This window comes from Diuraphis noxia, unplaced genomic scaffold (assembly GCF_037042655.1).
Source record: "Diuraphis noxia isolate RWA-SAM2 unplaced genomic scaffold, SU_Dnox_SAM2 contig0005, whole genome shotgun sequence".
Lineage (NCBI taxonomy): Eukaryota > Metazoa > Arthropoda > Insecta > Hemiptera > Aphididae > Diuraphis > Diuraphis noxia.
The window spans coordinates 12697144-12721518 of record NW_028301715.1 but is presented as its reverse complement, the minus strand read 5'-3'; the positions used below and the strand labels follow the sequence as shown (position 1 = coordinate 12721518).

The 24375-nt window shown below is 29.2% G+C and overlaps 1 protein-coding gene and 2 long non-coding RNA genes across 3 annotated transcripts in view; 2 read left to right on the top strand and 1 right to left on the bottom strand.

The window, feature by feature from the left end:
• LOC149054915 (uncharacterized) overlaps positions 1 to 8966 on the top strand; it is a 78342-nt gene extending 69376 nt beyond the window's left edge. The window contains exons 2-3 of the long non-coding RNA XR_016192223.1: positions 8168 to 8291; positions 8367 to 8966. This is a non-coding gene — a long non-coding RNA (uncharacterized LOC149054915). The remainder of the gene's footprint in view (positions 1 to 8167; positions 8292 to 8366) is intronic.
• Positions 436 to 6083, bottom strand: LOC149054916 (uncharacterized). Its single transcript, XR_016192224.1, has 4 exons — positions 5944 to 6083; positions 4986 to 5083; positions 3432 to 3547; positions 436 to 556 (listed from the first exon to the last, which is right to left on the bottom strand). It is a non-coding gene; the product is annotated as an uncharacterized LOC149054916 (long non-coding RNA).
• Positions 8967 to 20600: 11634 nt separating the features above from the next.
• On the top strand, positions 20601 to 22810 carry LOC149054914 (zinc finger MYM-type protein 1-like). The gene is made up of 5 exons (XM_089229471.1): positions 20601 to 21525; positions 21733 to 21921; positions 22038 to 22308; positions 22395 to 22593; positions 22681 to 22810. Exons 1-5 carry the CDS (start codon positions 21271 to 21273, stop codon positions 22808 to 22810), a joined length of 1044 nt encoding a protein of 347 aa, XP_089085597.1. The 5' UTR covers positions 20601 to 21270.
• The last annotated feature ends 1565 nt before the right edge of the window (positions 22811 to 24375 follow it).

Below are 24375 nucleotides of genomic sequence, written 5' to 3'. Positions count from 1 at the left end.
TGAGTTGTTAGGATTCAAATCAATTTAAAATTATAATCCAATAACTAAAAATAAATAAAATATAATCTAAAGAAGATTAATACAATTTTAATAAAAGAATTAAACATAGAGATGTTTAGATTCTAATAAAATAAAAATATATTATAACTATATTATAGTCCAAATGATGACTAATAATAAATAAAATATAATCCAAAGAAGATTAATACAATTTTAATAAAAGAATTAAACATAGAGATGTTTAGATTCAAATAAAATAAAAATATATTATAACTATATTATAGTCCAAATGATGACTAATAATAAATAAAATATAATCCAAAGATGATTAGTAAATTTTTTATAAAATAATTAAACACAGAGATGTTTAGATTTAAGTAAAATTAAAATTATAGTCCAAACGATGACTAATAATAAAAAAAAACATAATCCATAGCAGATTATCGGGAATATAATTCATAGCCGACTTTTAACAAATGATTCTGATTTAAATACAAAAGAAAAAAAATAATGATAAAAAAATAAAGGTCCAGAGATAACAACAATGATCAAATAACTGAAACAAACAACAAAGTTTACTTAACATAATTGTTCATAATCATGGGCAAAATGAATTTTTCAATAATATCAAACAAATGTTTCTTTTTCAAAAATAATAGGGAACTATAAGATTTCACCTTTGATATATCACACAAAAATGGTAAAGAAAACAGAGTATCAGGCGGGCTATAAAACAATAACATAAATATAAACTATAAAAACATTGGAATTGACAAATCATTTAATTAGGTACGAATGTACGACATAAATCCATCAAATTCCAAAGATCAATTTAGCATTTACAACAAAAGCTATTAATGAACTCAAAGAAAATATAAATAAAAACATATTAAGGAAATCACGACAATATGTCATAATAAATAACATATTATATCATCAACAATGCACACCATATTATACCAAATATAGCATTTTTTTTTTCCTAATGCATGATTTTGAACCTTATTTTCCAATAGATATTATAGTAATACCAGAAAAAGCATGCCTTATAACATATAAAAATTATTAAAGGAACTAAACGAAATAAGAAATGAAATTCCACAAATAGTAAAAAAGGGCACAAATTAATCAAAAAAATTATTTAGACAAAAGTCACGGAATAGTAAGCTTTAATTTTCACAAATAGGCAAAACGCCTAAATTAGCACAAAAATACAGAGGCCAATTTAAAATAATTTAAAAATAATAAATAAATATCAGAATTAAATTATAAAGTAAAATTAATCTTTGGTAATAAACTAACTGAAAACATCATTCATGTTAGAAGAATAAAATCATATTATAATATAATCATACATAATAATATAATATAATCATATTATAAAAATACAAATTAAGCAAGCCTTACAACATATAAAAATTATTAAAGGAACTAATTGAAATAAGGAATGAAATTCCACAAATAGTAAAAAAAGGGCACGAATTAAATAAAAAAAATTTCAAAAAAAAAAATACTCATGGGAAACAAAAAGTGGAAGTCTACTCCAATCACAAAAACAACAAAACCAAGTTGTATGGATACCTCTAAAATATTTGAGTTAAAAGAATTTTAAGTCATATAGAAATTTATGATTGATTACAGGGTATAATTAAAGGGTAATGAGTGATAAAGTGTACCTACCCTGTTTTGTGGGACACACGATATATATATATATATAAACATATGATAAATGCATAAAATATTTAATTAAGTGATTTTTATAGTATAATAAAAGAATGTAATTTTTTTTAAGGCATATTAAACTGGGTATATTTAATGAATAATTAATAAGTACATAAAAGTCCTAGCTCTACAGTTTTTTATTAATTATAACTTTTACTTCCAATCATGTGCCTTATAACTTTTCATAATTAGACTATTAACTATAATATGTTAAACGAAATAGCAAATTCATGTATAAAAATGAAATTTGTTTTTTTAAAGATGATATTAATTTGATTGATTTTAACAAAATATGTATAAGTCATACTTTTTACAAGTCTTATAATAATGTAAACAATCAACAATCAAGAGCTTTTTTGACTTGATAACACTTAAGAGGATGTCAGTGCATTTCTTTATTTTCTCTCTGACCCACGCACAACATAGCAAATATTATGTTCACTATAATCATAATAATTTCTAAAATTAGAGTGAAATGGCCTCTTTTAAAATTTTAAGATACTTATTATTAATATCTAGAGCATCTTATGGCTATATTTTAAGCGAGCTATGAATACTTTAAAATACTCATAACTCACTTAATAATTAAAGTATAATAAGCCTATGATATGCCCTAGATAAAAATCTAACCATTCATTTTTCTCTAATTTTAGAAATTATTAAGATTATTGTGAACAAAAAATTTGATATATTGCACATGAGTCGGAGAAAAAAAATTCCACTGGCATCCTCTTAATCGGCCTAACCAACCTTCTCTTTTTATTCTATCCCATAAGTCGAAGGTTGTAAACCTTACCTAACCTGGTAGTATCACTCAAAGGGTCGAGTGACCTTTGCAATTTAAGATCCTTTCCTACATATTCAGAATTGTTAACATAACTATTCTACCTAACTATCCCCCTTCCCCCCACCTAACCTAATCCTCTCTCTCTGCCATTACCCCTCTTTCTTCCTATCCCTATCACGCCCTCCCCTTCACCTATCTCAATGTCTCTCACAACCTCTCACAATTCTCTCTCGCTTTTTGTTCTGTTCCCCCACCTAACCTTATCATCTCCCTTTGACACTACCTCTCTCTCACCCTATCACTTTCACATCATCCCCCTCACCAATCTGTCTCACACTCATTCGTCTTACATTCCCCCTCTACCCGTTTTTCTCACACTTGCACCCTCTCATTCACTTTATCTCCTTATCCTTCATCCTATCTACCTCGCTCACTTCCTCTCACACTATCCTTCTCTCGCCCTCTCTTTACAAGTCACTATAGTACCTACCCTGCCCTACCTAACCTAATCTAACCTTACCTCACACTATCTCACTCTCTCTCTCTCTCTCTCTCTCTCTCTCTCACTCTCTCTCTCTCTCTCTCTCTCTCTCTCTCACTCTCTCTCTCTCTCCCCCCCCCATCTCTTTATCCTTCTATGCCCCCACTCTCACACTCCCAGTCCCTATAGTACCTACAGGTCATCGTACCTGATAATTGGAAAAATATTTAAATATCATTGAGGAAACTATTAAAAAAAAAATTTTAATTATTATACCTGATCAATTTCCTAATTTTTATCACGATTTTATTGATAACTTGAATAGTGTTATACCAGTGGTTAGAAATGAATAATTTAAAAATTGCAAGTAATCTATCCCCTGATCAATTAATAAATTAATAAAATAAAAATAAACCTACTGAAAAATAGAAAATCACTTACCCAATATCTGAATCTACTATAGAACTTCATCTTCGAAACATTGTTAATACATTTCACACAGGCTTCACAACGAATATGATATTTAGTTGGCAAATCTTCACTGACGAATACCATCTCTGAAATTTCAATAAAATATTCAACAATATTCTGACCTATTCATTTTAGATTCTGAACGATGTGATGAATGTATATTGATTTTACAATGATGTGTGTGTGTGTTTTTTTTTGTGTCTGTGTACAGCATAACTATTCAAAATAATGCTTCAATTTCTAACTTTGAGGGTGGTTTCCGATGTAAAAGTGAATATCCTTGGTGCATTATAGAGGTCAAAAGTAAACATTTTAAGTGCGTTTGAATTTTAAATTTTTACGAAATAGCGTAACGATAACGATTTATCCTCAAATCAGGTATATGTAGGTATATCTATGATAATATAAAGTATAGAATATATGACAATATTTAAATATAATATATCCTAGACTGACAAATCATCTCCGTTCAGAATCGTTAATATATATAGCTAAACAATCCGTTTAATGTTATTATATGTGTTTTGTTAATTTTTTATTCAAGAACTTATTAATTTTATATGGCTATAAAAACATTATACCTACTGTATGGCTACTAAAACTCTAGTACCGATTCATTTTTATTTTAATAATTTTTTATACAAACTTTAATTATTATTGTGTATTATAGTTTGTTTATTTATTTTATTTCAAGAATTCATGAATATTATAATTATTATTCTATAATAATTTTTGAAAGATTGAGTTTTGGAAAATGAATAAAAATTCGATTGCAATAAATTAGAGTTTGGTTATTACTTATTTACCTACCTAACCTTACGCAACTTCATAAAAAATAATAACTGTACAAGTTTGAAGAAAATAATAACTCCTGTGTGTATGTATTAGGTAGATACACTATTTCAACACATATTTATTATATGTAAGATAACTAAGTTATAATACATTTTTCATAACCGCTTAGTTCACTACTGAGTGATCAATTCTTTTAGCCTTTAGGTCATAGGGCTTTATAGGTGTACCTGCAATGTAATAATTTATTAAGTACCTATGATATTAGATATAAGATAAAGAATAAAGGTTATAAATAACTATAAATATCTATAATATACATAATTTATCGAAATAAAATATATTTTATTCTAAATTCCTGATTTCTAACGTTGGATTTTAAACAAATTACCATTTACGAATTAAAATTGCTCCCTATGAGTTTTGGAGACTGGAGTTATCCGTTAAAGCGAATATTACAATTAACTAACTAAACAAAAATTGAAAAATGTCGATTAGAAACAAATACCTAGGTTATAATTATAAAATTATAATTATTATACGTCTGGCAACCTGAAAAACGACGCAGCGCGTTTATATTATTCGATCTCGTGTATTTCTTGATTTCGCGCTTAGAAATAAAATATGCGTCAACGATACTTGGAACTTGGGAATAAATTTTTGTGACGTTAAATATTTATTTAAAGCCTAACATAAGATTCAAGCCTCAAAAGAATATGAAAATAAACTTACCTCAAACATCAACTCTTTTTCGGGATTTTGGTGAAATCCGAGACGTGTAGGTTCACTCCGATACCGACGTAAGAACGCATCAGATACTTAATTGAAGTCTGAAAATATTATTAATTATGAAATTAAAATTATACGGAATACAGAATATTTTTAGTTCATGTTTGCTCTAGTGCTCATTGAAATTATAATTTTAGAATCTTTAATCGACTGCCACTTTTGATTCTGAAAAGACAATTGCCACAGATTATATTATGTTACACTAATAGGATAAATCCAAGGATATATAATATTTCAATAAAACTTATTTTACCAAGGAGGTTCACGTTTATGAATAATTTCATTTAAATAATTAAATGTGATATAAAAATAACCAAAAAATATTTGTAATTTTAAATTTAAATTATAATATAATATATTATTTTTCTTAGCCTATTTTTGTTTGATTATTGATTACGATCATGCTTCTTTTATGCATTACAGGTATTATATATCTAAAATAATCCGATTAATGTTTAATTTTTATCTTCCCTACCTAGTTATAATGTGTTAATTGTTAATTTATGTTTTAAATATTTTATTTAAGATCTTATTATTTCTTCACTAGTTCACTAACCACAACAAGTTAACTACTTGAACTCGGATACCTACCGGTTCGTTTTTATTTTAATAACGTAAAGATTAATTATAATTACTTGTATTAATGTTTATTTATTTTACTTCGATAATTTAAAAATATTATTCCAATTTATCATTTATGAATTATTGATATTATATTGTGTTTTTTTTAGAAAATGAATAATAAATGCAATTGTAATAAATTATTGAATTAGGTACCTACGTAAAATATAAAATAACCTATTCATGAAAAAAACCTAGACATAATTCATTTTTTAAGAAAAACAAAATTGTTCAATCTTATATAAAAAAAAAAATGTTTTATCCTAATTAAATAACTTACCATTGTATCAGTACCTACATATTATATTATATCATTATTGTAAACAAGTGTAACTAATGGCCTTTGTTGTCAATGTGAATATGCTCAATAATACAATATAAAAATATGATGTGTATAATGTGATAGTAGTGAGTGGGAGACTGGCCCACCACTGTTAATAAGGTTTTGTATTGATTATTCAATAAACGATGGGGGCTGAAGGAGAAGTATTGGCAACATAGTTCCTTCTCCGGTCCTCGATACCATAAAAAAATAAAAAAAATAAAAAAAATATGCTCAATAAAAAAAAAAAAAAGCGGGTAAGTCGTGTATGTCGCTCTGCTGTACAGTAGGTTACAAGTGGGTTACTGTAATGGATGGAATTAAATTTGAATCCAATGATATTATATCATTGTATACAAAAAACGATTCTGAGCGAAGACGGTTTATCTGTCTAGGATATATTATAGATTATGAAAAAATTTTCAAATCTTACATTTAAAAAGAAAATTTTTTATGAATTTCTAGTTTGAAATAATTTGCGAATTTTCGTGATTTTTACATATGTTGTCGAAATTCAAACTTTGAATGCTTGTCAAAAAAAAATTATGACTACGCATTTCTTTTATTTTTCAATTTCTATTGTAAAAATATATAATGAGCCTTGTATTAAATTTTGAAATCTTAGATATAAAAGGAACATTTTTTATGAATTTCTAGCATAAAATAATTTACGAATTTTCGTGATTTTTACATAATATGTTGTAAAAATTCAAACTTTGAATGCTTATAAAAAAAATTGTGACTATGTATTTCTTTTATTTTTCAACTTCTATTGTAAAAATATGTTAGGAGCCTTGTATTAAATTTTCAAATCTTAGAATTAAAAAGAAAAACTTTTATGAATTTCTATCTAAGATAATTTGAACATTGCCGTAATTTTTACGTATTTAGTCAAAATTTGAACTTTAAATGCTTATAAAAAAAAATCGTGCCTACGAATTTTTAATATTTTTTAACTGCTATTGTTACAATGTGTTAGAAGCCTTGTATTAAATTTTCAAACTTTTCTACCGAACAAATAAATTTTTATCGATATTTATAGAAAAAAAAACTAAAAAAGTTGAAAAATTAAAATGTCAGTAAACAGCTCAAAACAAATCTAAATATTTTGAAAATTTTATCAAATATATAAAACGCCTATATAAACATTCAGTCAAAATTTCAAGTATCTGCGGTAATTTGTTTTACAGTTACACCAAAATAAGGAAATCGCTAAAAGTGAAAATCCAATGTTGTAAAAATTTAAATTTCAAATGCTCATAAAAATTTAATTTGAATTTCCGGTGAAATTTTTATTTATGATAAAGATTGAAAAACTTGTAAGGAATCTTGTATTAAATTTTAAATCTTAGATTTAAAAAGAAAATTTTTTATGAATTTCTAGCTTAAAATAATTTGTGAATTTTCGTGATTTTTACGTAATTTGTCAAAATTCAAACTTTGAATGCTTATAAAAAAAAATTGTGACTATGAATTTCTTTTATTTTTCAACTGCTATTGTAACAATATGTTAAGAGCCTTGTATTAAATTTTCAAGCTTTTCTGCCTAACAAATAAATTTTTATCGATATTAATTTAAAAAAAACTAATAATGATCGAAAATTTGAAATGCCTATGAATAGTTCAACTTAAGTCAAAATTTTTTGAAAATTGCATGGTGGATAGAATATACTTATATAAACATTAGGTGAAAATTTCATGTATCTATGGTCATTTGTTTTAATGTTACATCAAAAACCAAAATCGATTTTGTCGAAAAATGAGTGTGCGTAAAATTTTGACCCCCCAAAGTACCAACTAGATTCACTTTCTGATCGAACGAGGTACTGAAGTCAAAAATCGAAGCATTTTTACTGCCCCAAAACTTGATGACAGACACAAAAAAAAAAAAAAACACACATCATGGTAAAATCAATACATTCATCGCTCCGCTCAGAATCTAAAAGAAATATATAAAATAATTATAAAATTGTTTACCTATAAATCTGTAAAAATTTTATTTAATTTTCAGTTGTTGGCTTATTGTATATATTGTATATAATATTATATACCCTAATAAATACCGAATGTAATTAATTCTATTAATCTATTAATTCTATTAATTAGGTATTTAATTAATAACTACTTAGCAGCTACACAGTTGTAATTTTTTACAAGCTATATTATTATAATATTTTTTTAGACGATTTACCATTGAAAACCACGCATGACACATTCAAACAAATCAAATTAAAGTTCACGAAATTTCATTGAGCTAGTATAGGTGCTAATGGAAACTTAGTGTGATAAAATAACTGACTCTAATAGTAAATAATAATTTTATCTTGATCTCGTGTTTATATGAACTTTATGTTATAACACAGTTTGTATTCTGTTTACAGATTTAGATAATGAAGATTTTGATGATAGTATTAAGGACAAGGACTGGAAGGAAAATAAAAGCTCAGGAACATCATAAGAAAGGTCTAAAATCAGAATTTAATAACATTTTAACTAGAACAAGGTGTCATACTAAATATTTTTGTAACAACATTAATAAAAATACTATCGGTCAAATGGTTTTATAGAGAGATATTAAATTAATTAAAGTTAAAAAAGAATTCTCTGATAAATTGTTTTTACAACAATTTAAACAACTTATGGGCAAGCAAATTATCAAGAAATTATAGTTTTAAAGAAAAATAGAAATTCAAAAATAAAATTATCAAACATACATTACATATGAAATTTGCATTTATTGAAAAGCCTGGAATCTTATAAATAAAAAAGATTTAATTTTATCGCGCAAAGCAAAACTTATTCCAGATACTTATCATTTTTATAAAAACTTAAAAATATCTGAAATTTATAATACTTATAACAAATACTAATAAAATAATAATAATAATAAAAAACTATGAAGATTGTGATTAATTTATATAATAAAATTAGACTAATTGTTTATTTATTTTCAAAGCCATAGGTACCATAATATTATTAAACATTGGGCCATGATAATTATAATGAGTAACTTTTTTTTTTACATTGTATTTCAAACAAGTATTACCTATATTATTAAAATAATAATAAATTATTCAAATTCGTACATAATGTTATCGTATAGTCTTGTGTACTCTTGTTGTTCAAAAGCATTTGATAATTTTATAGTCATTTTCAGTTTAGAATATATATTTTTTTTTAATTTGTCATATTATTTGTTACTTTGATACATAAAAATAAAGCCTATTGGCTTAAAGACAAGTAGTATTTTATTTTTTATTTGGTGTTTTATAGAAAATTATTTTTAAGGATATTGATTACATACCTACAACTATTAAATGATTAATTTTCATCCTTATATATATTACCTGTACAATTATAAATTATAACACAACAATTTTAATCAAATTTCAAAAAAACTAACAGTTAATAATATTTTATTATTCATTAATAATTTAAAGTTCAATACTGCCATAATTGGAAATATGACACAAAAATAAACATAGCTTAAATTCAATACTGCCATATTTTGGTATGTCTGAAAATCAATTTCTGAACGCAATAACATATCAAAATATGACAATCTTGAATTTACTTAAAAAATTGTAAAATACTATAATAAGTCTGACTTTTTGGGTTCAAGGGAATATTTTATTATATTTGAAAAAGTCACAATATAAAGTATGTTTAAACGTTTAAAGTACCTATTGTAGTTTTTAGTTTCAATGCATAGATGAAGAACTCTTTGCAAACATCACCATTGTAAAAGTGTACGAACGTGTACCTCAATTCTTTTATAATATTGAGCCGCAAAAAAATTGGTATTAAAACAAACTTACCTTAAATATCAATTATTTTGGGCTTTGTTAGAGTCCGCGACGTGTATGCACTCCGACGCTGAAATGGAAACGCATCAGTTACTTCTGAATTGTAGTCTAAAAATAATGTGATTTATGAAAAAAAAAAGATTAAACGGAAAGCAGGATGTTTTCCGTTCATTTCTACTTTGCTATCTAATTGAAATGTTAGAATATTTAATCGACTGCGTCTTCCGCGACGACTTTGACAATCGCCATGGAATATATTGTACTAAATCAATAAGAGAAATCCATAGATACCTAGGTTTATATTATAATACTAATTTTATATCAACGATGCCCTTGTATACAATCTGTTCATTGCAGGGCATCGGGCAATAATGAAATGAGATAACTATACCGAAATAATGCATAACTTTAAATTAATATTATGTATAACAAAATAAAGTACCTTGGTATTATTTTAATTATTTTTTTTTTAAATTTATTTATTTGATTATCGATCAAGATAGTGTTTAAATGTTAGAAGTACATGCGTATTTTTACTAAAATATATTTCTTTATGAACTATTAAATAAAAATGTTGATTTAAATACATTTGATTAGGTACTGATTTTTAAAGTTAAAATTAAGTTATACAGTGTACACATTAATGTTCCGTACCACCCATGTCGATCGACAGCTAGTTTGTAAAATTCCAAGTCAAAAGTTTTCTCCGAATACGAAACTAATACCTAATTAATTACAAATCTGTTATTTATTATCATAAATTAATTATCTACGGCAAAAGCCACCAATATGCCATTCATGTGCCACCACAATCTCATTAAACACATCTTCGTAGCATAATAATATTGTTAATCATAAGGTCATGACAATTATAATAAGTAGGGCTAGGGTTTTAAAGCAAATACTTCTTTTTAAATATAGGTACGAGATAGAAATTTAATGTTTATATATATAAGTTAGATTCACGCCATTCTTATTCCAAATAAACCAATTTATTTTGGCTTTTTTTTGTTTCTTTCAGTTATTTTAGATGTCGAATTTATTTGTATATTATGTTTATTATAGTAATAAAAAAATTTTAATTTAAGTGATAAGAAAATCCGGAATACGTATTGTGGACTAAATGTTATTGTATAGGTTTTTATATGTATAAAAATTTCATGTCAGACATGTCTGTTGCAATAGTCAGTTTCACTACTGAAATCTTGCCAAATATAGTATGGTAGTGAATCCTTTTAGATTCTGAACGAAATGATGAATTTATTGATTTTACAATGATGTGTGTTTTTATTTTTTTTTGTTTTTTTTTTTTTGTGTCTGTGTACAGCATATCTAGTTGAACTAATGCTTCAATTTCAAACTTTGGGGGTGGTTTCCGATGTAAAAGTGAATATCCTTGGTGCAATATAAACATTTTCCAACAGTTTTCAAACAAATCGAGAAAAACAAAAAAAAAGTGACAGAAAAACGGGGAGCACGTATCGTAGCCGAAAATGTTACAAGTAAATAAATTAGTATAACTTTAAGCATAGTCAGTAAGTATAATCTAACTAGGTCAAACTTAATATCGATATTACCGATACTGTTTCGATTGTAAAATTTATATTTAAGGAATAATATGTGAAGACAGAAAAGGGGTCAGTTAGCGAGAGTCGTGTGACTCGATTACCACTGACCACCAGTGTCAGAGTCAGGTGGCGATCGTGTGACTCGATCGCCACTGGACGTCAAAGTGTTCAATAAAAATGCTTATAATTAATTTGTTCTTTTATTTGTGTATGGAGGTGATCGGCGTATACGACACGTATAACAAACTCGAGTAACTCGCAATAGAACGGCGTGAGTGTTGAGATTAATAATGTCGGCAGTCCAACTTCGTTGTCGTCACAAGAAAAGTAACGTATAACAATTTCGAGTTACTCGTAATAAGTTTATGTGTGCGCTGAGTTCAATTATGTCATCGGTCCGACGTCTTTATGGTTATCATGAAAAGTAACGTATAACAAATTCAAATAACTCGTAAAGTAGTAATAGTACGGTGTGCGCTTTGAGATGCATTATGTCGGCGGTTCAACGTCTTCTATGTCACGAGAAAAGTAACGTATAACATAATATTCGAGTAACTCGTCGCGTGACATGACGATGAAGCCAAGAAGCATTGCTGATATAATTAATAGCATTGCGCACGCCATATTATTGTGTGTAACGCATATATATTATACGTTACTTTTCGTGTTACGATGATTACGTCGGACCGCTGGCAATCGAAAAAATGTGTTTTGCGTGCGACTTGTCGAAAGGGAAAAGACGTATATCATTCGAACCGAGACAAATAAATTACCACTGCGATGAGGCCGTAATATTGTGAATAACACTAACTTTTAATACGTTACTTTTCGCGGGACGTTAACGACGTCAGACCGCTGACAATCGAAACTATTTTTTTGTGCGTCTCGTCGTTGGCTCAAATACATAACTTTCGAATGGGTTTCGAAATGATTAAACACAGCGCTCACGCAGTAATTATATGGCGAATGAACCAAAATCTGATATACCGAACAATGATGTTCTGCTATGTACTGACGTCCCGCTAAAACACATAAAACCGCATATACACGTAGATGTACGTAATAAGTGTCCCTGGGGCGTACGATTTCGCCAACCAGTTATGTTGTGTAGGATCTCAATAGCTGTGTCGAACTTGTCGAAGGCCAAACTCCTAGACTTCTCGGAAATTCGGCATCGTCAAGTTTAATTCTACGAGATGTTAAATATGAAACCCGAGATAAAATCATAGTGACGGCATCGTTAAATTTAATTAACGAAATGCTAAATATGAAATCGTAGTATAGATGGGCACACCTAAAGAGAAGAGTAATTGTTTTATGTTTTCCTTATTTAATTCTATTTTTGAAAAATATCATTCGATCCTTTATTATATAATTTTATGAAAATAACAATTGATTCAGATTGTTAGAAATTTATCAAATTATGTGTACAAATATGATAAAAAAAAATCAAACAGTCAGTAAAAATTTAACAAATTATAACACAGACATTTTTTTCAATTTTAAATGGCAAATTTTTGAGGGACAATTTTAAAATTTCTCAGCAAGCGGTTTACTAGCATCAAAATCAACATTTTTTTCAAAAATGACAACTATACTTTTAAATGGAATTTTATAGTGGATTATACAATTTGATTCACTTGTTTATTTACTATGGTACTCTTAATTTAATAATAAATGTATTAATAGATTACAATAAAATAATTGTATTTCTAGAGCAATTAATACATCAGTTTATTATAATGTTTAGGGTACCGAAGTAAATTAACCAGTGAACTAAAATGTATGATTTGCAAATCAAATTTTTTTAAGTATGAAGCTTCCAAAAAAAAAAAAATAAGCACAATGCATAATAAGTCCTTGTTCTATAGTAGACATAAAATGGCATAAAATAAAAAGTCGTTTAATAGTAATTTGTCCAGATAAAACAAAATAATTTTTTTAATCGAGTTGAGAATTATAAGAATTACTTTACGAAGTTGAAAGCAATTTCTATCACTAGTTTTTAAAAATTAATCCAAATCTCCATACAAAAGAAAAAAATATGATCTGCAGGTGATAGGTGATTTTTTTTAGAAATACAGGCATTTTTAAATTAAAAAAAAATTTTAATTGATAACCTAAACTATTCAATATTTTAAGTGGCATACATATTGTTATTAATTATTTTTATCTAAATAAAAAAACAAAAAACGTACTTGAACTTTATGAAAATTAGACATATACAAGTACTAAATATCTCATATAATACAATATGCTATGGTTAAAAATTAAATTTGGACGGTGGTTAACCGCAGTGACTTACTTGTTCTGAGGTTAACGCATCAACCGGCGTCACTAGTTCTCGGATGGGCGACCACCTGGGTTCTTAGTGACGAATCCTCGTATATAACATATTAGTGTTATACCTGTATTTCATACAGACTAACTATACTACCTATTACAGTAAAATAAGCGTCCCCTGATCATAATTTATTTTATAATATTAATGTATACAATAGAATTTGAAATGTAACAAAAAAATGACTGTAGTCCATAATAAAGAGCCTCATTTCCTCATTTTTAAGAATTGTTTGCAATTTCAAAGAGATTTTATAGCATTGATTCACGTTGCCTCCCAAAATAAACTTTTAATTAAATAAAAAGGAGTTGATTTAATAATAAAATTTATCTCAATTATAAGATTGTCAGTGAATAACGATTAAATTTAATATATAACAGAGTCTAACCAAGTACTGTCAAAAAGTTCTCAATGAACAAATAATTGTACATCAATTTTTTGGTTTTGGGAGTTTAGAGATTGTGGATGGAAGTCATTGGTTTGGTTACAAAATGTATTTTTACATATTTTAATAATTCAACTCAAGTTTATTTTTGTGTATACAAATTTAAACTTTATCAACTATTTCATATTTGCCCTATAAGTAATCATTAAATCAAGATTTTATTACTATAAATTTTTATTGATATATTTACCTTGAGATAGATTACATACTGCTGACTCCAGTGTGTATTCTTATATCATAAATTTTCTAATTTTTTTTTGATACTTGAAAAACACTTGCCTGCGGGTGCCACACTCCCATTCCCATTTTTTTTTTCATAATTAAACTAATTTATTTTTGTGTACACGAATTTAACCTTTATAACTATTTGCCCTATAAGTAATCATTAAACCATGATCTTATTACTATAAATATGTTAAGTTATTTATTCTTCTTGAGATTACATACTGCAGTCTCTAGTGTGTATTCTTATATTATTATCCAAATTTTTTTTTTTGCTACTTGAAAAACACTTGCCTGCGGGCGCCACACTCCCATTCCCAATTTTTTTTTTCATAATTAAACTCTAATTTATTTTTTTCTACACAAATTTATACTTTTATAACCATTTGCTCTATAAGTAATAATTAAATCATGATGTTATTAGGTATTATAAATATTTTTATTTATTTATTTATAATCTTTAGATTTTATAATTCAACTAGTTTATTTATGTGTACACAATACACATATTTAAACTTTAAAAAACATTTGCTCTATAAAAGTAATCATTAAATCATGATCATATTACTATATAAATATTTTTATTCATATATATTTACCTTGAGATTACATACTGCAGACTACAGTGTGTATTCTAATATTATAAATTATAACGTTTAAAATTTTTATTTTAGCTTCTTGAAAAAGACTTGCCTGCGGGCGCCACACCTCCATTCCCATTTTTTTTTCATAATTAAACTCTAATTTATTTTATTGAACAGAAATTTAAACTTTTGTAATCATTTGCTCTATAAGTAATCATTAAATCATGATGTTTTTACTATAGGTACATATGTTTAGTATTATGTCTCCTTTTACACTTCTGGCAACCGAACTTTGATCTGCATGAATCTACTCTATGATATGGAGAAAGGCAGTTAAAACAAAGGCTTTTTTCACGCACGAGCGTTATTCTTTTGTAAGGGGACATATCTTTGAATTTATTGCATTGATACAATCTATGAGGCTCAAGGCAACAAGCACATGCTTCTTCTGCACATGCCTTTGTAGTTGCAGCCAGTGCTCTTTTTCCCACCGTCGCTCCAATGTTCTTCTTCAGCCCTGGCTGTTTTGTCGCTACATTGTTCTCTTCCACTTCCTTAGGTTAGGGGAGATATGTATAAGAATTTTGCATCGCGACACAGCGACTCGCTAGGAACTCTTCGAGATCAATATACCTGGGAAGCTGTGTGTTCCTTTGGTGGAGCTGCCATCCATGCAACGTGTCCTTGTCTAAACGCATACAGACTATCGTAATTAGCCATGCGTCCCATTTCTCAACTGGCTGATCTAGTGCCTTAAGAGCGGCGACGTGGGTACATACGTGCGAATGCAGCTGTTGAAGTTGTGCTGCTGTTGCTTTTTCCACATATGGTGACTCTAATAACGACCTAACGTGTGATTGTATGGTTAGACTCCTATTGTCATATCTCTGTTTCAGTCGCATCATCGCTACCTCATAATTCGCGTCAGTCATCGGGACTGTCTTGATGAGGTCCAGAGCTGCACCGAAGACGGACGCTCTCAGGTAATAAAATTTATGAGCTGGTGCGATATTGTCGTCCTCATGCACCATAGACCTGAAGCAATCATAATACGATTCCCAATCTTGAATATTACCATGGAACTCTGGCAGTTTTATGGAGGGCAGTTGTACACGCGCTTGAGTAGCTGACATATTAAGGGTGGAGCTGTGCGCGCTGCTATTGAAAACGTTTTTTGTATTGATTATTTCCTGTATTGTAGATCTAATCCTAAAAAACTCAACTTCAAATCTCCCACGCTCGTCCTCCTCCTTATCCAAGTCATCAACTGTGATCAGCTCGATCTGAGTTTGGATATCGTCAAATTTTTGATTTATCTTAGGAAGCTCCTCCTGCCTAAATTCTAAGAGAGAAATAGCTTCTACCGTCGGATCAAAACTCTGAACGAAAGTTTTCATGCGAGTGAGCGCTGCCTTAACTATGCCTCGCTTCTTCTTAAGCTCTTTTAGCTGAACCAACAGTGCCTCGTCTGACGACATGCTAGCGATAATTTAATTAGTTAATTTTGATACCTATTTTGCAAACCTGTACTAAAAATAATAAATATATATATTCTCTTATATATTTCTTTCTCAGCAGTAAATAATAATATTGTGGCTGAAGCTTTATACACTCTACACTCCCCTTGCCCGGCAGTCTTAATAATACGTTACACTGATATCAAAGACGGCTAATATTATTATAAGCAAAATAATTAAGAGTATAACAACTATGGTAAAATAGTTTATAAGATAATATTAAAATATTAATTACAAAATCGAATTAATATAATCACGTCGAGGTCACCAATATGTACGGGCCGGGAACGACACAATAATAGGCCGTGACGCCCGGTCACCAAATACTTCGCGCGGCGCACTCAGACACCGACCGACCGTGTGTATGCGTGTATATGTGTGTATAGCGACTCGATAGAAGTGGACGGGATCACCGATCAAAACTAAAGAGTGCTAGTGTACGTTTGTGGTGTGTATACTTAAAATAAAAATAAAAGGTAACACGGTTTTTGGTAACTAAGTTGCTGTAATATACAAATAATTTAAAATCCACAATATAATATAAAAATCACAGCAACAGAAAGGTATATAAAAAGTATAATAATATGGCCCTCCTGGCCCAACAGGTAAAAATATAATATAACGCTGCTATATGAGCTCGTATAAATTATTAAATATAAATAATAGTAATATAAGTAAAAAACTCACAATTTTGTCGGTGCTCGGCTGGCCAGCTGCTACCTAACCTAGCCTATATAAATGATTGCACACACACACACAGAAACTGGAAAATAAATATAATAATAATTAATAAATGTGGCGATTCGCGCCCACACAATTATAATAATACAAGTGGCGATTCGCGCCCACAAAATTATAATAAAGTGGCGATTAGCGCCTTACACAATATAAAAATATATTTAAAAAAATGTGGCGATTCGCGCCGACACAAAAAATATAATAATTTTCCGGCGATTTTCGCGCGTAGCATAAGAAAAACTGTTGTGCTTATCGTTTACACACTGGAACTAGACTAGCTTGGTTGGGCGGCCGTGCTAACTATATCTACTATTCGCGCAGCCAGTGCGGCGGCGGCGGCGATAATTTTCTTATAATCTACATATTATATAATAATTCACAACCACACAATTAATACAAAAATATACACTACGAAAATAAACTACAATTTTATGGTGACTGTTTGCGTGTGTGTGTGTGTGTGTGTGTGTTGGTCGGCGGCGAGATATTCATGTACCTACGCTTTACATAGGTACCAAATTATATTACATCTTGGCGTCGACATATAGGTACATATGTTTAGTTATTTATTCTCCTTGAGATTAGACTAGACTCCAGATTCTTATATTAAACTTTTCAAAATAAGGTTTAATTTTTTTTTTCTTATAATGCGTTTGCCTGCGGGCGCCAATCAACCCACCCCCCCCATTCGAGCAACACGAATTTGTTGTTCGTAACTTTTCGCGTGTAATCTGGTAATAGGTGTTTCTCAAGGAGGCATACTTTCCCCGATACTATATAACATTTATGCATCAGATCAACCTACTACACCTTAAACGATAATTGCATAATATGCAGACGATAAAGCAATAATTTTCATCATTCATCATCAGAATTCATCATAATTAGATCCTCTGATAGCTTCTAGAAAATCTAGAAAATCGCCTACATCTTATAGAAAAATGGTATACTAATTGGAGAGTCAAAGTAAACCAAGATAAATCGCTTCAGACGACATTCACTCTAAAACAGGTTCCATGCCCAAACGTTAATCTTTACGGAATCCAAATTCCCCCTTCCCAAACAGTAAAATATCTAGGACTCCTTTTAGACCGGCGACTTACATGGGTTCCACACATAAAATCAAAAAGGCTACAATTAAACAATCGATTAAACACACTAACCTAAATGTCAAATTAATAATATATAAAGCTCTTCTAAAACCCATCTGGACCTACGGGCTCCTGCTCTGGGGTAGTGCAAAAAAATCAAATATACAAAAAATTCAAGCTTTTCAAAATATTGCCCTAAGAAAAATCACAAATGCCCCTACATTTATATCCTGCAATGTTACGCTCCATAACGATCTAAGAATAACAACAGTACTTGACGAAGCAAAATGCTACTACAAAAGATTTCACACCAAACTACCTCTTCATCCTAATCCTACTCTTATTAAAAAACTATCTACCTTGTCCATTCCAGGTAATCCACCCAGACGGCTTAAGCGAAGATGGTGTCGGGACCTTCTGTCTCAAAATTAAAATTAGCTTAACTTAAAAATTTAAGAACAAAAAATAGGTAGTGTCACCAATGGGTAGCTTCTCTCAAAAAATTCATATAGAAATTCACTATGTACATTTGCTTGTTGTTCTAGTTAAGAACAGATTGTAAATTTCTTATAAAAAAAAAAAAAACTCGCAATAGAACATCGTGCTCTATAAAATTTATTACGTCGGCGATCCAACGTCGTCATCGTCACGTGAAAAGTAACGTATTACAAGTTTCAGTAACTCGTAATAGTACGATGTGCGCGCTGAGATTAATTATGACGGCGGTCCAACTTTGTTGTCATCACGAGAAAAGTAACGTATAACAAGTTAGAGTTACTCGTAATAGTATGGCGTGCGAGTTGAGATTAATTATACCAGTCGTCCAACGTCGTCGTCGTCACGTGAAAAGTAACTTATATCAATTTCGAGTTACTCGTAATAAGTTGATGTGCGCGCTGAGTTTAATTATGACTTTGGTCCGACGTCGTCGTCGTCGTCACGAGAAAAGTAACATATTACAAGTTTCAGTAACTCGTAATAATACGATGTGCGCGCTGAGAAGCTGAGATTAATTATGTCGGCGGTCCAACTTCATTGAAGTCACGAGAAATGTAACGTATAACAAATTCGAGTAACTCGCAATAGAACGGTGTGCACGTTGAGAATAATAATGTCGTTGGACCCTTCGACCTTATAAGCTAGTAGACGCGCCTTATCTTATACTTGTATAGGCACAATTATGTAGCCATCATGTTTAATGATATGACATCACGTTTGGGCAAAACAATTTCGAGTTATTATTTATTTGTTTATTTGGTGTTCACTCGTTGACAGGCTCACAGCGTTTGCCGTTTGGAACACATTTTTTACTGTCGTATTGTATGTCCCGAGTCTGTCCCTTGTCGTCGAAAATTATTTTTCACATTCTAGCTTTCATAGTTTTAAACTGCTTTCTTTGAAACTTGAAAGTATTGTGTTTTGAAATGTTTGATAATCATGGTTTTATTATAATGATAGTTAAAGGATGAATGTTGAAAAGCTTAGTGTTTATGGTTGCATTATTTTACTTTTGATATTCATATGAATATATGATATACCAAATGGCAAATACAACTCACTAGAAATAGGTTTAAGGTAACTACTGCATGTCTACTAAAATGGTAAAATACAATAATGGTTTGATTAAATATTGTATTCTTACTATTAATTAAATAATATTTTATATAATATATTTATATATTGTGTAATCAAGTAATTATATTCTAATAGATAATATTTAGTATAGTTGTGGATCATTTACGTTAACAAATACATAACAATTATTTTATTATTTTATTGGATTTCATCATTGATTAAAGTATAATATACAAATATAAGTACTACAGTAAATAAATTTATTACATACATTTATTTAAAATATTTAAGACATTTATTGAATTATTATGTTATTTGTTAGCTTAAAAAAGGTAGGCAGTATAAATATTAATTTTATAGTAAAAAAAGTAACTTATTTTTAACTAAGTTAAGTTACTTTTATTTTCTAAGTAACTTGTAACTGTTGCAAGTTAAAAAAAATAGAGGTAACTTTAACTTTAAACTTAACTTTTTTCTTTATTAACTCATCTTAACGAATTAAAAAAAATAGTTAACTTGCCCAGCCTTGCTATTTTATGATTTCAAGTGTATATTAATCTGAGAGTTTACAATGAGCATAGGCGCAATTAGAGGGGCTGGAGGGGCTAAGCCCCCTCAAAAACATTCAAAGCCCCCCCAAAAACCATACAGAACTTTATATTATTATATTGATAAATAAAAAAAATATGTGATTACTACTGAAAAAATGAATAAAATAAATTTTTTTTTAGTAACAATATTATAATCGTGGTCTTAAATAATAAATCTATTATTTCTATAGTCTAGACCGTGCTTATTATAGCGCACCGCTGTATATCATTATCAATAACCAAAATATTATCCCCGACTATATTTATAGCTTCCATTCTCGGACGTTTTGCGAGTGGCTGCAATTGACAATTAATGACAATTACGATAAGCCATAACCATAAGGTACACTAGGCGAATAGTTCGCGTGCAGGACACGCATGCGTGTGGGTTCGTTTCACGGGAAACACGCGCGAACATTCGCCCAGTGTGAATATACAGTCACGTCATATTATTATGTAGATTTATAAATAGCTCATTTACGGAAAGTACAAAACTGTATTGATGCTATTAAACATTTGATCATACCAAACGACCAAACCGTCCTTAGCAGACAAGCATTACAATTATATAGTTATATACCACCATATATGAGATTGACCATTCAATTACGATTGCATTCCTACAGACGTACTCACATTATTTGTTCATTCCGTTCATTCGTGCATCGTGCTTTGTGATTGTGATAATATTTTGGCATTTGCTATTTAGTGAACAAAAAAGTTATTACCTACCTGGCTACCTATCATTATTAGGTACCTAATTTTCTTCTTTTTTTTTAAAAAAAAATTCAAAGTTAGTAAACTAAAAATGTTTTCGATATTTAATTTAAAAAAAAAAAAATCAGATTGTATACTAATCAATGAAGGAAAAAATAATTCAAGTCATTCAGAAACAACTATTTCAACTTCTAATAATGATGTTTCTATGTCTCCTGATGTGAATAATTCTTTAGTTGAATATGAGACAAGTCAATCGACATTATTAAGTCCTAAAGAAGGAAATAAGTTGGATATTGTCGATCTAGGTAACTTAGATTCTGGCCCTGTGCAACCTATTTTAAAGGTAAGTTATATTAATTTTAAGAGTACTAGCTCAGGCACATAGCCAGACATTTTTCTTTAAGGGGCCATCATTTTTTAGCCTTTTCTGTTTTTTTTTGTACCCAATACCACTCCTCTCTCTATAATATAATAATAATATTAATCTATAATATTTTTTCTTCTTCAATATTTAATAACAAATGTAAAATAATAAATTTATTGTATATAGGTTTATCCTAAAACAGCATTTGGATCACAAAATAGATCTTTTGGTTCCAAATATTTCAAGGAGTATAACTGGCTTGAATATAGCATAGAGAAAGATGCTATTTTTTGCTTTCCTTGCAGAATGTTTTCAACAAGTTCTGGTCATGTAGAAGATGTTTTCGTAACAACAGGTTTTAATAATTGGAAAAAGGCAAGCTTAACCATTTTAAATACACTGATTTACAAATTACATTAATATATCATAATTGTTTAATATTATCTTTAAAATGTATTATTAATAATATGTACCTATTTCTATTATTAAAGTTGAGTGGAACTAGAGATGCAAAAACAGGAAAAACAAAATTAAAATTGCATGAAATTTCTGACCACCACTTGACTGCCAATTTAAGATGGTCAGCTTATAAAAACTCAGTGAAAAATGGTGATGTTATTTCAAAGATGTCTACTGCTCTTCAAAAAGAAATACAAACAAATAGAATGTACATTAAATGTTTAATTGATATTGTTTTATATCTTGGCAGACAAGGAATAGCGTTTAGAGGACACCGTGAAGATGAGACATCAGTTAATAAGGGTACTTATTATATTATTTAAAATGTACCTTAAAATTATTTAATTGAATTTCATTGTTAAAATTTGTTTGTTTTATTTTTGTTCTAGGTAATTTTAAAGAAATGTGTGAATTTTTATCAAAACATAATCCAGAGTTTTGCAATGTATATAAAAATACCTTATTGAACCATACAATTTGGAGTATACAAAATGAACTGATAGAGACGTGTGCTGAAAATGTTAAATCTACCATTATACAAGAAATTATAGATTGTGGAATGTTCAGTATCTCGTGCGATGAGGCTCGGTAAATAATAAATACAACCTTGGAAGTAAAAATTGAATTTTTAATACTACGTTTTTGTATATTTAATAAGTTTTCTATTCTTACTAGGTCTCACAAACAAGAGCAATTAAGTATTTGTGTAAGATATCCCCATGGAATGGACATCTGTGAACGATTCTTAGGATTTGTTGACGTATCAGAAAAGCAAACTGCAAATTATTTTAAATACATTTGCTAATAAAAATAGAAAAATAAGATTATAAAATGTTAAAAACTAATTAAATCTGTTACCTATACTTAAAAGTTAAAAGTGAATTATTGTTTTATTTTTTATTTTTTAAATTTTACTTGCCATCCAATGAGCACATTTTTATAGAGGGTTAGGTTTAAGGGTAGAAAAAAGCTTCTGAGAGGCAGAGATTGAAAAATTTATGTGAGGGGCTGAAGCTCCCCCAATATTTTTACTCTAATTGCGCCTATGACAATGAGGTAACAATACAATATATACTAGTTCTAAATATATCATTTTGGTAAATTTAATTTAATAATTATATTTTAATTAATAAATAACTCGTAAAATAGGAAAAACCCCGAGATACACAGATAGATAGATAAATAGTAATTAGTGTTATAGTATAAGGAAATAAGAAATTAAGAATTAAAATTTGTAAGTTAAGCCATTAATCAATCATATTTTATTGGGATAGCTAGAAATTAGAATACTATCTATAGTCCGGGCGCCGGCCGGTGTTATTGCCCAAACGTGACGTCACACGCTACATGATGCTGGCGTCAAGATATTTACCGTATGCCGTGTCTATATTAGCTTATATGGTCGAAGGTTGGATCGACGTCGTCGTCGTCACGAGAAAAGTAACTTATATCAATTTTGAGTGACTACTGACTCGTAATAGAACAGCGTGTGCTTTAAAATTCATTGTGTCGGCAGTCCGATATCTTTGATGGCACGAGAAAAGTAACGTATAACAAGTTAGAGTTACTCGTAATAGTACGGCGTGCGAGTTGAGATTAATTATACCGGTCGTTCAACGTCGTCGTCGTCACGTGAAAAGTAACTTATATCAATTTCGAGTTACTCGTAATAGTACGATGTGCGCGCTGAGTTTAATTATGCCGTCGGTCCGACGTCGTCGTCGTCACGAGAAAAGTAACGTATGTTGTATAATGCATAATATACAAAACATATTATAATTAAATCTATAAACCAGGTTAAGCAAACAATCATATGTAACAGGACATTTTAACAATAACAATTACTAGCAGAACCGTATTTTAGCCGACAGTATTTCAGCCCAAACCTATTATAAAGCCGAATTTATACCGACGAGCGTTATAATAATCAATTTTTTTAAATTCATTACAATATAGTGATACTGCGATAGACAATATTATATATTATTTTACATACATTATACCCTAGAACAAATTATACATAATATATTAATATATTTATTAGTAGGTATATAATAATATTTTATTGCAGATATTATTGCCGCCCCAACATAATTATAAATAAACGTAAACTAATATATCGGGCACGGAGAATAGCTGGTCGCACACACACACACACACACACTATCACCTGTTGCCATAATATTTATTTTTGTATGTACCTAATTAAATGTGCCTTGTGAATTATATAACATAGATAATTAAGACTCGTTATCGTATGGCGCAGCAACGGCTATGCGAATTTTTAATTAACATGGCCGCCGTGACACTGTCTTCTTTGTCCGTCTCGTATAAAACGTCGTCTCGTTAGCACGGTGTGTGCAAATAAAA